The 15,303-nt window shown below is 43.1% G+C and overlaps 1 protein-coding gene across 1 annotated transcript in view; it reads left to right on the top strand.

Annotated features, from left to right (window-relative positions):
* The window catches only part of lrp2b (low density lipoprotein receptor-related protein 2b), a 132,495-nt gene that overhangs the window by 36,180 nt on the left and 81,012 nt on the right, over positions 1-15,303 (top strand). Inside the window, exons 25-35 of the mRNA XM_056296766.1 lie at positions 1,600-1,977; positions 2,555-2,803; positions 4,360-4,568; positions 4,790-4,974; positions 5,337-5,565; positions 7,515-7,692; positions 9,256-9,384; positions 9,555-9,721; positions 10,260-10,403; positions 11,455-11,564; positions 14,868-15,045. Of these exons, the coding sequence (XP_056152741.1) occupies positions 1,600-1,977; positions 2,555-2,803; positions 4,360-4,568; positions 4,790-4,974; positions 5,337-5,565; positions 7,515-7,692; positions 9,256-9,384; positions 9,555-9,721; positions 10,260-10,403; positions 11,455-11,564; positions 14,868-15,045 (2,156 nt within the window). The remainder of the gene's footprint in view (positions 1-1,599; positions 1,978-2,554; positions 2,804-4,359; positions 4,569-4,789; positions 4,975-5,336; positions 5,566-7,514; positions 7,693-9,255; positions 9,385-9,554; positions 9,722-10,259; positions 10,404-11,454; positions 11,565-14,867; positions 15,046-15,303) is intronic.

Raw genomic sequence — 15,303 nt, 5'->3', positions numbered from 1 at the left:
AGTGTAGTCCAAAAGTATTGGGACAGCAACACATGTCTTGCTTTTGATTGGTAGTTTATAGCGGAGACTCAGCTTTGGTTTGAAGGTATTTTCGTACATTTTGGGTATACGGTGTGGAAACTGCAGCGTGTTTGGTACAACGTGTCGCCCCTCCCCACTCCCCCCCCCCCCCATTTTAGGGTGCCACAAGTATTTGGAAAGATTAACATTATGCAAGGACGGTACAGTGGCGCGGTCGCCTCATAGCAAGAATGTCCTGGGTTCGAGCCCCGGGGTAGTCCAACCTTGGGGGGTCGTCCTCTGTGTGGGGTTTGCATGTTCTCCCCGTGTCTGCGTGGGTTTCCTCCGGGTGCTTCCGGTTTCCTCCCACAGTCCAAAGACATGTAGGTCAGGTGACTGCTGGGATAGGCTGCAGCATCCCCGCCACCCTGAGAGCAGGATAGGCGGTTTGGATAATGGATGGATGGATGGATGGATGGATGGATGGATGGATGGATGGATGGATGGATGGATGGATGGATGGATGGATGGATGGATGGGTCATCTTGCATTGGGGTCCGGCGCTGACTCATTACGCTGCTGCTTGATGAAGCGCCGCCCAATGGCATTGGAGGCGTCGGCTTATTATACCCGTGAAGACTGATAAATGTGAATATAAATAAATAAATGAATTATAAATTATAAATAAATTATACATTTTCTTATGTGAAGAATTATATAAATGTAATGATGATGATGATGATTATTTATTTTTCTTTTTATCATTATTATTTGTTATTTTCATATATTTATTTGTTATTTCTAATATTTTAATATTTATTGTTTTATATATATTATTTTATTTATTTATTGTATTATTATTATTGTTATTATTATAGCTCTTTGAGTCGCTGTTGCAGCTAGGGAAGCGCTATATAAAATGCAACTTGGTTGATTGGTTGTTATTTATTAAGACAGAGTGTTTCTGCACACTTCAGAATCCATCCTGCTGCTGCTATGATGGGTTATGTTTTTTTTTTATTTATTTTTTTCGCCATCCAAATTATTTTTCAGTCATCCACTGCAGTCAGTCAGTCAGTCCTTGTAGGTCTGTCAGGTCTGTCATTTTCTATCAATGGCTGAACAAGCGGTCGTTGTCCTTGATCATGAACCACACTGCTGATGTTGATGCACTTGTTATTTTGGGCATCTCTCAGATTGATTGCTTCTGATTTATTTATTTTTTTTGCCTCGCGGGCCAGCAACAGACTCCAGATGCAAAAGAAAAGCATAGAGAATTGACAATTAGACATTTGCAGTGTACTTATGCAAGCACTGACCATGCAAACAAGCATACCCATATAATAGTTTAAAAAACCCACATGTGGAGCCAGTTGTCCAAATGCTTAGTGTGTCACCCTCAGATGGGGGGGGGGGCACTATGTGCAAAACACGCTGTAATTTCTCGAAAGACAAATCAGTCGATATAGTTTCTTCCACGACTTTACAGAGATGCCATGATCAATACTGACGTTGCCTATTTAATGAACAAGCATTATATTGAAGTTGAGAGAAGTCATGTCGGATATTAACAGTGTGGAAATGTCTACGCTCCCTTAGCGACTCGAGGCCCGGGCCTCTGCCATGACAGCGAGTTCCAGTGCCAGATGGACGGTCTCTGTATCCCAGGCGGGTGGGAGTGCGACGGCCATGCAGACTGTGAGGACGGCTCTGACGAGCACAACTCGTGTGCACCGGTCACCTGCAGGCCCAACTCCTTCCAGTGCGCCAACAAGATGTGCATCCCGTCAGCTTGGTTGTGTGACGGCGACAATGACTGCCGGGACATGAGTGACGAGCAGAACTGCCCGACCCCTCCATTCAGGTGTCCCTCCGGACAATGGCAGTGTCCCTCCGACCGGGTGTGCATTGCTCTGGATCAGGTGTGCAATGGCCAGAGGGACTGCCCCGACGGTGCAGATGAGTCCCCCATCTGCAGTAAGTTCTAAAGTTCCTTACTTATGTAGCTGGACTATGTCGTCTTACACGCCTTCTTAAATCTGTTAACAGTCGAATGAGGGTATTGAACTCAGTGTCAGGTGAAAAGAAGAGGCTGGTGACTCCACATGTATGGGGGGGGGGGCATGTGGTAGTCTGCAGCCCTCCTCGGATCAGCAGAGGGGGTGGAGCAACGACCGGGATGGCTCAGAAGAGTGGTGGTGGGGGGGTGGGGACAAAGAAAAGTGCATTTTTTTTAATCTAACCAAAACAAAGCATCACAACAAAATACTAACAAAATTAAGTCAGTTGCAAGGTTCAAGGTGAGGTTCAAGGTGGAGTTCAAGGTGGTGTTCAAGGTTCAAGGTGAGTGAATTTGTGTGGGTGCAAAAAGGCAACCCCAAGAGGCCCCTCCCCAAAAGAACCATCGTTCCAGAGGAAAAAGAATAAAAACATGTGCACGAGTCAAGCAAACAGTCATAACGCAACAACAGCACGACACCGCAACAACACAGTCATACAATACCCAGGAACGCGTTAACCTTCGACCTTCCCACCTCGCTCTTGTTCTCCGTAGATGAGGACGACTGTGCGCTGAACAACGGCGGCTGCAGTGACGGCTGCGTTCAGGGGCCCTTCGGGGTTCAGTGCACCTGTCCAGCGGGCTTCCAGCTCCTCAACGACTCCAAGACCTGTGAGGATATCAACGAGTGTCGGATCCCCGGCTTCTGTAGCCAGCAGTGCTACAACGAAAGAGGAACCTTCAGGTGCTACTGCTCAGACGGCTACTTCCTGGAGCCGGACGGACGCACCTGCAAAGCTGCCGGTGAGCAACCGCCCAGTCACACCGTGGCCGGCAGCGAGACCGGCGTGTGGCGTTAGCCGGCTAGTTGAGAACAGGCTAAGCGGATAAAGCAGAACTTGCTTGGTTTTAAAATGCGACGCCTAGAGGCTCGAGTTAAACGTTCAGAAATCACAAGTGAGGCGTGCTTACCTGCCCTCTTCACTCGCACAGACACGTTTCTGATGTAGGAAAGCACTGACAGTTCTCCATAATCACTGTCAGTAATTACTGTCGAGGGACCAAAAAATGAATTGCTTAAGTCTCTATTCTTAAGTTAGATAAATAATTATTTTAGGATGCTTTTGTGATGCCATGCTATGGATGCTGTGTGACCTTGTGTATGGATTCTTGTTTGCCTCTGCTGCTTTGTGGTCTGTTGCTATGTGGTCTGTTGCTATGTGGTCTGTTGCTTTGTGGTCTTCTGCTTTGTGGTCTGTTGCTATGTGGTCTGTTGCTATGTGGTCTGTTGCTTTGTGGTCTTCTGCTTTGTGGTCTGTTGCTATGTGGTCTGTTGCTTTGTGGTCTGTTGCTATGTGGTCTGTTGCTTTGTGGTCTGTTGCTATGTGGTCTGTTGCTTTGTGGTCTGTTGCTATGTGGTCTGTTGCTATGTGGTCTGTTGCTTTGTGGTCTGTTGCTTTGTGGTCCGTCCCAACCGGGACGCGAACCCGTGGCTTCCGCACCGCGGGCGATCATGTTAACCAGTCGACTAAAGGGTCCAACCCTAACATGTCTAATTATCCGTGTACGTTACACTATTATAAATGTTAATTTTGTGGACAGTTAGTTTCATAACAGACATACTAACATATGTAATGCGTCAACATCTCAGTTTGGTATTTATTGTGACAGAATATAGAGTTTAAAAATTGTGGGCAGTAATTTTGACCGCCCACGGTCATTCTAGTAGGCTTTAAGTTCCGGTTGTTGTTTGGGACTGTTTCAATGGTTATTTTCAATTCTTTTTTTACATGTCACGTTTTATAGATCTTGTTACGTTTGTTAGATTAGCAATGTAACCGGTTATTTTCTTGCCCGGTGCGGGATTCGGTACGGGGTGTTCTGCACCACAAGGCGGCATCACTAACCGCTCGGCTAAAGGGTCAGACCCGTAAGCTAGGGGCTAATGTGTCTTATTAGTAGTTTACAGCAATATGTGTTTTCCGTTTTGTGTTTCAGGTAGTATTTTCACTTTTTCAATTTTGCTATTCAAGTTCAGCCATGTCTCTCTGAAGTTGAAATTGTTTGAAAATTGTATTATATTTGTTAAAATACTTAATTTTGGTGTCAGTCGTTGCCTAACAGACATACTAACACATGCAATGCATTAATATCCTAATTGGATATTTATCTTGACAGAGTAGAGTTTAAAAATCCGCGGTCATTTTGACCGCCCATGGTCAAAGCATCAAACCTTACATATGCCATATCAATTGTTTGCAGTTGTCTTTTGTTGATGATGTAACAATGAACATTAATGAAAATTAGGTAGGAAGTTCATGGGATAATTTGGGGTGGTTTTGCTTTGTTTCCGCCATCAGATCCTGTGGCGGCGGTGCTTCTGGTTAGCAAACGCAGCCAAATCATTGCCAACCGGATAAACACGAAACCACCCCAAGTGCGTCCGGTGATCAGCGGTTCTGCCATCGTGACTGTAGACTTTGACCGCGTGACCTCCAGGATCTACTGGGCCGACGCCTTGCAGAAGAAGATCTGGAGCGCCAACCAGAACGGCACAGACAGACGAGAGGCAGGGGGAATACTCCATTAAAATGCTTTGAAGCGAGAGCTCTTTAACATGTCCTCCAAACTTCTATATGTTCCTCGTACAATCTGATGGGAACAGTTTTTTAACTTGGGGTACCAGTGCTTTAACAACAGAAGAACCCGCTTTGTAATTAACTGGGATTTGCAATATTTTTTTTCCATGGCTGTACCCAACATATTTGACCCCTGTCTCTCTCTTTATAGGTGTTTTCATCTGGTCTGATGGTACCAGAGAGTTTAGCTGTGGACTGGGTGGGCCGGAACCTGTATTGGACTGACTCTGTCTTGGAGAACATCGAGGTGTCTACACTGGATGGGTCCTTTCGGAAGGTTCTCCTCAACAAGAATGTCACAAGCCCACGTGGACTGGCTCTAGACCCCCGAAACCAGTAAGACAGTGTTCCTCTGTGCAGAGTGCATGAAGCGAGAACGTTGAGCAGCGAATAGGCAAAATATCTGCCCAATAAAGTCTCTAGAGCTTTCACATATTCAGCACTGCATTGGTACCGCAGCCATCTGCAGTGGCGTCTTGGCTCAAGAAGTTAAAAGACAGTACTTATGAGATCATCCATGTAGTCAAAGATAAAAAAAAACCCAGTATTTATGATTGAAAAAGAGGATATAACCCACCCAGCATATATTCAATCATACTGATTTGCTATGAGCTATTCTTCCCTACCACCACCAGAAAACAACTTAGCCTTTATCATTCAACAGTCCTTATCGAACTGTATTCATTTGTTTTTTTCAGTACCAACCTGATGTTCTGGTCAGACTGGGGTCAGAACCCCAGGGTAGAGCGTGCTGACATGGATGGAGCTATGAGACGGGTCATCATCAGCACCAAACTCTACTGGCCGAATGGCTTGGCCCTAGACTACACCACACGAAGAGTCTACTTCGCAGATGCCTACCTCAAATACATAGACTACTGTGACTATGACGGCAACAACCGCCAGCAAGTCATAGCAAGTGACATGGTGAGTTTGTCTTACTTCCCTTTATTCTTTTTGCTTGCCCCTCGAGAAAGCGTTAGTATAGTAAACAAAAAACAGGATGAAAAAGATTTTAAAAGATAAATTTGTGCAGGTGCACAAATGCAACAAACTAGACAAACTTCATCTATTGGTGGGGAAGAATAAAGACTTTTCTTCATCTTGTGTTTTGGGCTTCACGGAAATTTGGCTGTTGGATCAATACCGGCGCCCTGCTGGCTCACCTGGTAGAGCGCGTACCACATGAGATTGAGTCCTTACCGCGGCGGCCTGGGTTCAAATCCGGCTCAGGCCCTTTAGGGGTGACACGGTGGTGCAGTGGTTAGTGCAGTCGCTTCACAGCAAGAAGGTCCTGGGTTTGAGCCCCAGGGTAGTCCAACCTTGGAGGTCGTCCCGGGTCGTCCTCTGTGTAGAGTTTGCATGTTCTCCCCGAGTCTGTGTGGGTTTCCTCCGGGTGCTCTGGTTTCCTCCCACAGTCCAAAGACATGTAGGTTAGGTGAATCAGCCATACTAAATTGTCCCTAGGTGTGAATGTGTGTGTGTTGGCCCTGGGATGTCCTGGTGGCCTGTCCAGGGTGTCTCCCCACCTGCAACCCAATGACTGCTGGGATAGGCTCCAGCATTCCCACGACCATGAGCGCAGGATAAGCAGTTTGGATAATGGATGGATATATATTATATATATATATACGTATATGAGAGAGAGAGAGAGAGAGAGCACAACACAGAAGAGCTAACACATCAGGCTAGGACTCCACAGTCTACACCCTTCTACAGGCCAGTGGCCACTCTTTCAAGGGTGAGGATGTGCACATCCTTGATAGGGAGGAACGCTGGTTTGAACGGGGAGTCAAAGAGGCCATCTATGTGAAGAGGGAACAACTATCCCTGAACCGAGGGGGGGGGGCTAAGGGTACATCTGTCACCATCTTACAATGCTGTGAATGCAACTATTCCCCAGTCCTCTGTGAATAGTACACATGGCCTTTATAACTCTAGTTAATGGTCGCAGCAATTTGCATATGAAGTCAATCGTTGGTTTCGGTCGTTATGCCACTGTATTGTTTATGAGGGTGGGGGTACCTGCAGTCAGTTGAGGACACTGTATTGTTTATAAGGGTGGGGACACCTGCAGTCTGTATAGACGGGTGATGAAACGTGTCTGTCAATAAACGTTGTGTTCAGATGAACCGATTCAGCCTTCTTTGATAGTTACATATAGTTTTATAGTTAGTAGATGGAGCACTCTCCCTTCCCTCCATGGCTGCTGCTGTCTGGAGGGCTGTCCAGAGTAGAAAAGCTAAAACAAAACTGCATCATCATCATCATCAGTTCCATAACCTATGGAGGCCGAAGGAGCACAGCTGATACCTCAACAGGTTGAGTCATCATTGTGTTTCAGTAGGGGGAGTGCCTGGTGGTCCCTATCTCCTCTTCAGGTATGGATGGCCGTTGGTTCACAGAGGAACTCATCCACCACTTTGACAGGTTTTGTTTTTAGTCCTGCTGGGTGTCCACACACCCTCCTCACAATGACCCAAGGGTGGAAGTGGGGGTGCCGGTTTAGTCGCCGACAACCCGACGGTTGCAGTTTAACGTCGCACCCTGGACATTTAATACCTGTAGCCCATCCCAACATTTTCCCCAGGTTCTGACTTTTTTTTTCTAATGGGGCCTCTGTCTATCTAAACTGGGGTGTTTTGCTGACCTTTAAGAGTTTTTAATCTTTTTAAGTTTTTAACCTGGTGTTTTTTTTTATATTTGTGGCTGTTGAGCACTCGGCCGCCATCTTTGTCTGTGTCTCCGTGCCGAGAACCCCAGTCGGTGGCAACTTCCACGGAAAAGCAGAAATACATATGAAAACAAAAAACAAACATGCGCACACCCCATTACCCCTCAAATTTCAAGTTCTGGACATAACTTTTCTCTTCCAGGCTCTCCAACACCCTCATGGCATGACCATCTTTGAAGACCACATCTACTGGTCTGAGCGCTACACTAGCCGGGTGATGAGGACCAACAAATTCCACGGTGGCAACATCACCACGCTGCTGAATAACGTCTACCAGCCTATGGGCATTGTTATGGACCACCCCATCAAACAACCAACAGGTATGGCTTTTTTTTTTTTTTTAATTTTTTTTTACTGCTGTTACCACCCACACCGTGTGTCAGAAACCTGACAGATTTAGTGCAGATGATTGGTTTTATCAGTGCTGAGATCTGGTATGGAGTCGGATGGCACCAAGATGCCATAATTTAACGAACCTAGATTATAAGATTAGACATAAAGGATGTAGTCCATGAATTTGAGCTACAGGTGGAGGTGCCAGCCTGCCAACAGAGAAAGAAATAGACATGTAGGCATTAAGCAATTTGTCAAGTCCACAACAATACAGCATGGCAGGCGTTGCTGGCAAAGAAAACCAAATCAGATTTTAAAAAAAACTAAATCGGATTAAACAAAATTAAATCAGAGCAAATAAAACTAAATCAGTAAACAAAACTAAGTCGTAGTAAACAAACTAAATCTGATTAAACAAAACTAAATCAGATTTAACAAAACAACCAGATTAAACAAAACTAAATCCGATTAAGCAAAATTAAATCGGATTAAACCAAACTAAAACAAAACTAAATCGTATTAAACAAAACCAAATCAGAGTAAATAAAACTAAATCGGATTAAACAAAACCCGAAAGTCAACAAAACTAAATCTGATTAAACAAAACCCCAAAATCAACAAAACTGAATCAGATTAAACAAAACTAAATCGGATTAAACAAAACTAAATCAGATTAAACAAAATTAAATCAGAGCAAATAAAACTAAATCAGTAAACAAAACTAAGTCAAAGTAAACAAACTAAATCTGATTAAACAAAACTAAATCAGATTTAACAAAACAACCAGATTAAACAAAACCAAATCCGATTAAGCAAAACTAAATCGAATTAAACCAAACTAAAACTAAACTAAATCGAATTAAACAAAACTAAATCAGAGTAAACAAAACTAAATCGGAGTAAATAAAATTAAATCGGATTAAACAAAACCCCAAAGTCAACAAAATGAATCGGATTAAACAAAACTAAACCGGATTAAACAAAACTAAATCAGAGCACACAACACTAAAACAGTAAACTAAAACAGAGTGTAATGACAGGCATGGGCAAAAGTCCTTGAAAACTGGGATGGCCTCCAGCGCCATCTTGTGACCTCTTGTGATGGCGTCTTGTGACTTACTACACTCAAATGTTAATGTTACTAATGCCCTTACTTAACGTTACTGACATGTAACGTTAGTGGTCTTCTTCAAGCGATTTACTTTTTGAAGCTAGCTATAGCAATAATGCTAAAGTTAGCCTGCTAGCTAAATTTAACAGTGCGTTTCATACTTAATTGTGGCGCAATTATAGTAAAGCAAACGTGAAAAAGCTGCAGGTAGCATATAGTGACGCATTCAGAATCTTGCTCAAGCTTCCAAGATGGACAAGAGCAAGTCATGTGTTTGTGACCAGTAATGTTTCCGCTTTTCACGCAGTGTTCAGGAAGTGCATGTACAAATTTATGTGTCGATTAATTGAGTCAAAGAATATTGAAAAGGCTTGCATGAACACTTATTTTCATGTAATGTTAAGGATGCCTGACTTTAACTCTGTACTTCTGATTGCAGCCATAAATCCTTGCAGAGATCACCCGTGTAGTCAGCTGTGCCTGCTGTCAGGCATGAGGCCGAGGTACTACACCTGCCACTGCCAGTCGGGGTGGAAGCTGGATGCTGACAAGCGCACTTGTATCAGAGGTACTTTTTCATCTTTCACTGCAGGCTGTGTTTTCTGCATTAGAGCTATAGTTCTTCTACCTTTACAATTTAGTTGATATAGCCGCATATTTAAATTTCTTAACTCGTTTTGCTCCACTTTTTAAAGTGATAGTCCATTTCATCCACTTTTTTTTTCTATTCTGTGACAGACAACAGTCCATTCTTAATGGTGGTGAGAGAGTCGGTGATCTTTGGCATTCCCCTGGATCCTGCAGACCCCTCTAACAATGCCATGACTCCGGTGTCTGGCATCACCCGGGGAGGGGACATGGACTTTGATGACAAGGAGCAGTACGTCTACTGGGTGCAGAGCCCTGTGAGTCATGCATCTGATGTCACCTGCACCATCACTGGTCATGCTTTCGACTGAATTTTATGAAATTTATTATTTGTGCGTTTTATTATTTATTTGCTTTTATTTACTATTTATTATTTACTATTATTTACTTATTTATTTTATTAAATATATTTATTTTATTATTATTTATAGTTTTATTGAGACTATATATATATATGATTCCAACACAAGCTTCAGCAGTTTTCCTGCTTGACTAATTTCAGACATCAATAATTAGAATTCAGAAATAATTCAGAGCATACATAGAATGGAAACGAGTTAAACTTTGTCATTAGTTTGGGCAAAAGTAGCCGGTCTTTCCACAACATGTATACAATTCAAAGAGTGAATTACCTCTTTTATGTTATGCATATTCTCGTTTATTCAAATGTACATTCCAACCAAGATTTATTTTTCTACATTGTGAGTTACAAAGTATTTGTGGCAAGACTCGTGTTTGTGTTCGTCTGTGTTTGTTCACCTTTGAAAGTTAGTGTTTCTTTCCTCCCTCACCCAGGGTTCCATATGGAGGGTGAAAACCAACGGCGCTAACAGGACTCGGTTTGCCCCAGATGCGATCATGGGCTCGCCCTCTGGTCTGGCTTTTGACTGGATCAGCCGAATCATGTATTACACCAATCCAGCCAGTAAATCCATAGAGGTAAGATTCTCCAGCTGCACAACAAGTTTCTCATTTGAGGCAACAAAAAAAAAGGCTATTTGAAGTAATGGACAATGTGATGGGACATTTCAGAAAAAGCTACTTATTGAGACAAATAAATAAATAAATAAATAAATAATATATATATATATATATATATATATATATATATATATATATATATATATATATATATATATATATATATATATATATATATAAGTTCAGTCAAAATCATCTTTGCTGGACCTCTTGCCTCAATAACCTGACTTCTGAAGTTGATAGAATTCAGCACATTTCATGTACAAAATAAAATATCACTTTACATGACGTGTAACATGCATAAGATGCACAGAGTATAAATTTACAGTATGTACATTTTTATTTTTACACACACACTCACATCATGAAGGTGAAAACACACCCTGATTAGGATAAGACATATGTGTTGAGATACAGTTCTGAGGCGGGTTTCACTCCCAGGTTGGCGTAAGGAGAGAATGGTGGTTGCTCAGTCAGCAGCGTTGCCATCTGCAAGGCTGAACCTGTGGTTTGAACCTGTGGGGTTGAGAGTGGGCAGACACTCCCGCTGTGATGATGGTTTAACGTAGCACCTTGAGATTTGCTTGAAATAAATAAAATCTTTATGGATAAAATGTGTTATTGAAATTGCACTCTAGCCCCATTTCACAGACTTCACAGCATGATGTTATCTAGAAATACCAAGTTCCCTCGTGGTTAGCGATATCCCCTGCACCTGGTCACAGGTTCCTATGACAGCTAATACATAATTCTCAAGTGTCCTTGAGCAAGAAACTGAGCAGTCCATCCTCTACAAGCTGCACCGGGCCAGAACATAAACTAAATGCCTAAAATTGAAAAACTTCCTCATAAAAGCTCAATGATATTATGATAGTGTTGCCAAAACAAATCTCAGGCCTCTAAGGCTCTAATTTTACATTCACAACGTCTGATTCAGTGTATACATGTTTTGGAATTTTACATGTGAGGATTTAACACTGCAAATGAACAAAACCAATACTTCTCACAGGTTATCCGCGTGGATGGAAGCCAGCTCTACAGGAAAACTCTCATCACCTCCACGGGCAAACCAGAGGGAGCTGGAGAGCCTGTTGGAATAGCCCTCGATCCAGCAAGAGGGTAAAACAGCTCATGTGGAAAAAGGAGACAAGTCTTGGCTTGCTTAGGAGGATTCGGCAAACAAATAGAGTCAAACAAATAGAGTCAACCAAGACAATGTCATACATGGACTGCATTTATATAGCGCGTTACAATTGGTAAATGCCTCACATTCACCAACGCACACACACATGGTGGTGTCAACCATGCAAAGTACAACCAGCTCATCAGGAGCAGTAGGGGTTAGATGTCTTGTTCAGGGACAGACTGACCTTTTTGCAAGGAGGAGTCGAGGATCAAGTCAGCAACCCTCCAGTTACCAGATGACCTGCTCTACCTCCTGAGCTGTCCCGATATAACTCAATATATGGCTGGTTGTGCTGAATGACAGAGGCTAAGCAGGTATGGGCTTGGGAGACCTCCTGGGAAAACTGAGTTGCTGCTGGAAGTGGTGTTGGTTGGCTAGTAGGGGGCAGTCTTCCCTCTGGTCCTAATAAATAAACAAACAAAAATCCCAATGCTGCAGTGCAGTGATGGGGACACCGTGCTGTAGGAGATGCCGTCCTTCAGCCGAGACGTTAAACCAGGGTCCTGACTAAAGATCCCATGGCACTTATTGCAAAGAGTAGGAGGTCCCCCGGTGTCCTGGCAAAAATCCCAACCTGACTCTCTCCATCTGCCCACCTAATCATCCCCCCATGTAATTGGCTCATTAAGTCCTCCCTTTCCACCTCAAGCTGATGTGTGGTGAGCGTTTTGTGCAAAATGGCTGCCGTGCATCACCCAGGTGGTGCTACACATTGGTGGTGGTTGAGGTGAGTTACCCCCTTCATTGTGAAGCGCTTTGGGTGTCTAGAAAAGCGCTATAGAAATGTAATCCATTATTATTAATACAGAGTCAGTTCAGTTCTTCACCACCACATAAATTGAAATTGGATTCACTTTATTCATATGCCAGGTTAACAAAACAGTACTTAACAACTATTAAGTGGAAATAACCAGGGACCAGACTTACCAGAGATACAGGACTAAGCACGGGTCTATCAACGATACCCCCGTGCTTAGTCATGGATGGATTATCATGACCATGGGCCCAGGATGCAAACTCACCAAATAGTACACGCACACAGCGTTCGCCCTCCCCAAACACACAGTTTGGTCACACAATAGCACACGGCAACCCACAACCACACAGCAGTTATTACTTTGAAATTATAGTCGTTATGTGGACATGTTAAATTAAGATTCAAGGTTCAAGATTACTTTATTTGTTCTGATGGAAATTTGTCTTGGACATAAAGGCTGTCACATAAAATACATACATTATAGTACAGTAACAGACATAACGTTCATTGCACAGACAAGTGTAGACATAAAGTGCTTTCAAATACATGCAACACCGCCCCTCAGTTCACACCCTCCTTATGTCCTGAGTTTAGGAGATTCACTGACAGAGGGATGAAAGAGATTGTATACGTGTTCAGGTATCTTTTCCTGTATTTAATTGGAACCCTGTAGTGTCTACCTGATAGGCGCACTTCATATTCTGAATACAAGACATGAGAGGGGTCCGCGATAATGTTCCTGGCCTGTTTAACGATAGTCTTCTCAAAGAGCATTTGGAGGCAGGGATGCTCTCTCACCCCCATCACTTTCATTGCTCTGTGGACCAGTCTGTTTAGTTGTGATTTTAACTTAAGTGATATGTTACCAAACCAAGCTGAAACTCCACAATGTAATGCACTATCACAGCATGATAAAATAACATCATAACCCTCTTTCCAACCCCAAACAACCTGAGTCTGTGTAAAAAGTAGAGTCGCTGCCGGATCCTAGTACATACAGAATTCACATGGACAATCCAAGACAGAAGATGGTCAATATGGACACCCGAGTATATGCAAGAATGAACCCGGGTAATACAAGTGTTATGGATCAGTAGTGGAGAATGATCCCCCAGATGTCCTGGATAAAAAATTATTTCTTCTGTTTTATCAGTGTTTACAATGAGATAGTGGTCATCACAATATTGTACAAATTTTTCAACCTCTAAACTAAAGCCAGAAAATCCACTGTCTGTACCAGTAAGTCCAAGGATGGCGTTGTCATCAGAAAACCAGACAACAAAAGAGTTTGGGATGACTGCTTGTGCAATCATTTGTATATAATGTAAACAGAATGGGAGAACCCACACATCCTTGAGGAACGCCTGTGTTGATGACTTTCGGGTCGGATCAGATAATGTCTGGTTCATTCGGACATTCTGGGTTCTGTTGGTCAAAAAGGAGTGACGCCCCCTGATGATATATTGGTTAACAGACATCTGTCTGACCTTACTGAGGATGTGTGGCTGCAGGGTATTAAAAGCAGAGTTTAAATCTACAAACCTGACATAGGCCTTGGGGTTTTCAAGGTGTTGCAAAGTAATTGTATCATGGTTAGTATTGCATCATCAGTGCCACTGCCATTTTAGATCTGTTTCGTTCTATCCTGGAAGAGGGGCCCTCCACTGATAATCATCCTCAGGTTTCTTTTATATTTTTTTTAATTTCTGACAAAGTTTTTTTCTACGGAGTTTTTCCTCATCTGAATCAAGGGTCTAAGGATAGGGGTTGTTTTACATTGTACAGAACGATCTTGGACTTAATTGTGATCTAGGGATATACAAATGAATCTGACTTGGTGGAAGGGAAACAGTACATCTGCTTTACGTAAGAATAGTTTACCAAAAGCCTTGAAGTCATTTTGTCGTGCACGCCACTTGGTTTTTCAGCACAATATTCACACATGTTGCTAGAATTATCAAATTATAGCACACTCCAATACAATATAGTACCCTTATTGGATGTTCACAACCAGGGATCTTTCATTATTACTGTCGAAATGGCTTAAGCCAGGGCGGCACAGTGGTTAGCACGGTCACCTCACAGCAAAAAGGTCCTGGCTTCAAACCCTGGGGTTGTCCAACCTTGGGGGTCATCTATGTGGAATTTGCATGTTCTTCCTGTGTCTGTGTGGGTTTCCTCCGGGTGCTCCGGTTTCCTCCCACAGTCCAAAGACATGTAGGTCAGGTGAATCGGCCATACTAGATTGTCCCTAGCTGTGAATGTGTGGGCCCTGTGATGTCCTGGCGGCCTGTCCAGGGTGTCTCCCTGCCTGCCGCCCAATGACTGCTGGGATAGGCTCCAGCATCCCCGTGACCCCGATTGAGATAAGCGGCTTGGATGGATGGATAGCTTAAGCCATATCCAGGTCTTCTTTGAGAATCTAAGCTCTATTTTAATGTATCTTACATTGAGCCATGCACTCTACCATCCTTCACAGGAAATTGTTCTGGACAGACAAAGGTTCAGACAACGGGGTCCCTCCCAAGGTCGCTAGCTCAGATATGGATGGAAGCAACCTGAAGAACCTATACACAGGCAACCTGGCCAACATAGGATACATCACCGCAGACATCTCTGCCAGCAAACTGTACTGGGGCGTGGCAAGCACAGGAGTGGTGGGTTGTCATACAAGCATATTTCATACATGTTCCCATATACATGTAACTTTGCAGATGTGCATTTTAACACACATAGCCGTGTATTGATACTTGAAGATAAAATGAAGAACAAGATCACTTATCATTTATATAGTATGTTTGTATAGTTGTATAATAGCCCCAAGGTGATTTTTACTTATTAGGGTTTTATCGTGTGGCCCTTTTGTCTTTCATTCCAGACTAAACCAGATTGGAGTTAAAGATAAAATTATGTGG

Source organism: Lampris incognitus, chromosome 17 (genome assembly GCF_029633865.1).
Source record: "Lampris incognitus isolate fLamInc1 chromosome 17, fLamInc1.hap2, whole genome shotgun sequence".
In the NCBI taxonomy this organism is placed as follows: domain Eukaryota; kingdom Metazoa; phylum Chordata; class Actinopteri; order Lampriformes; family Lampridae; genus Lampris; species Lampris incognitus.
Note: the sequence above shows the minus strand (reverse complement) of the source record. Positions and strands in the feature narration are given on the sequence as shown.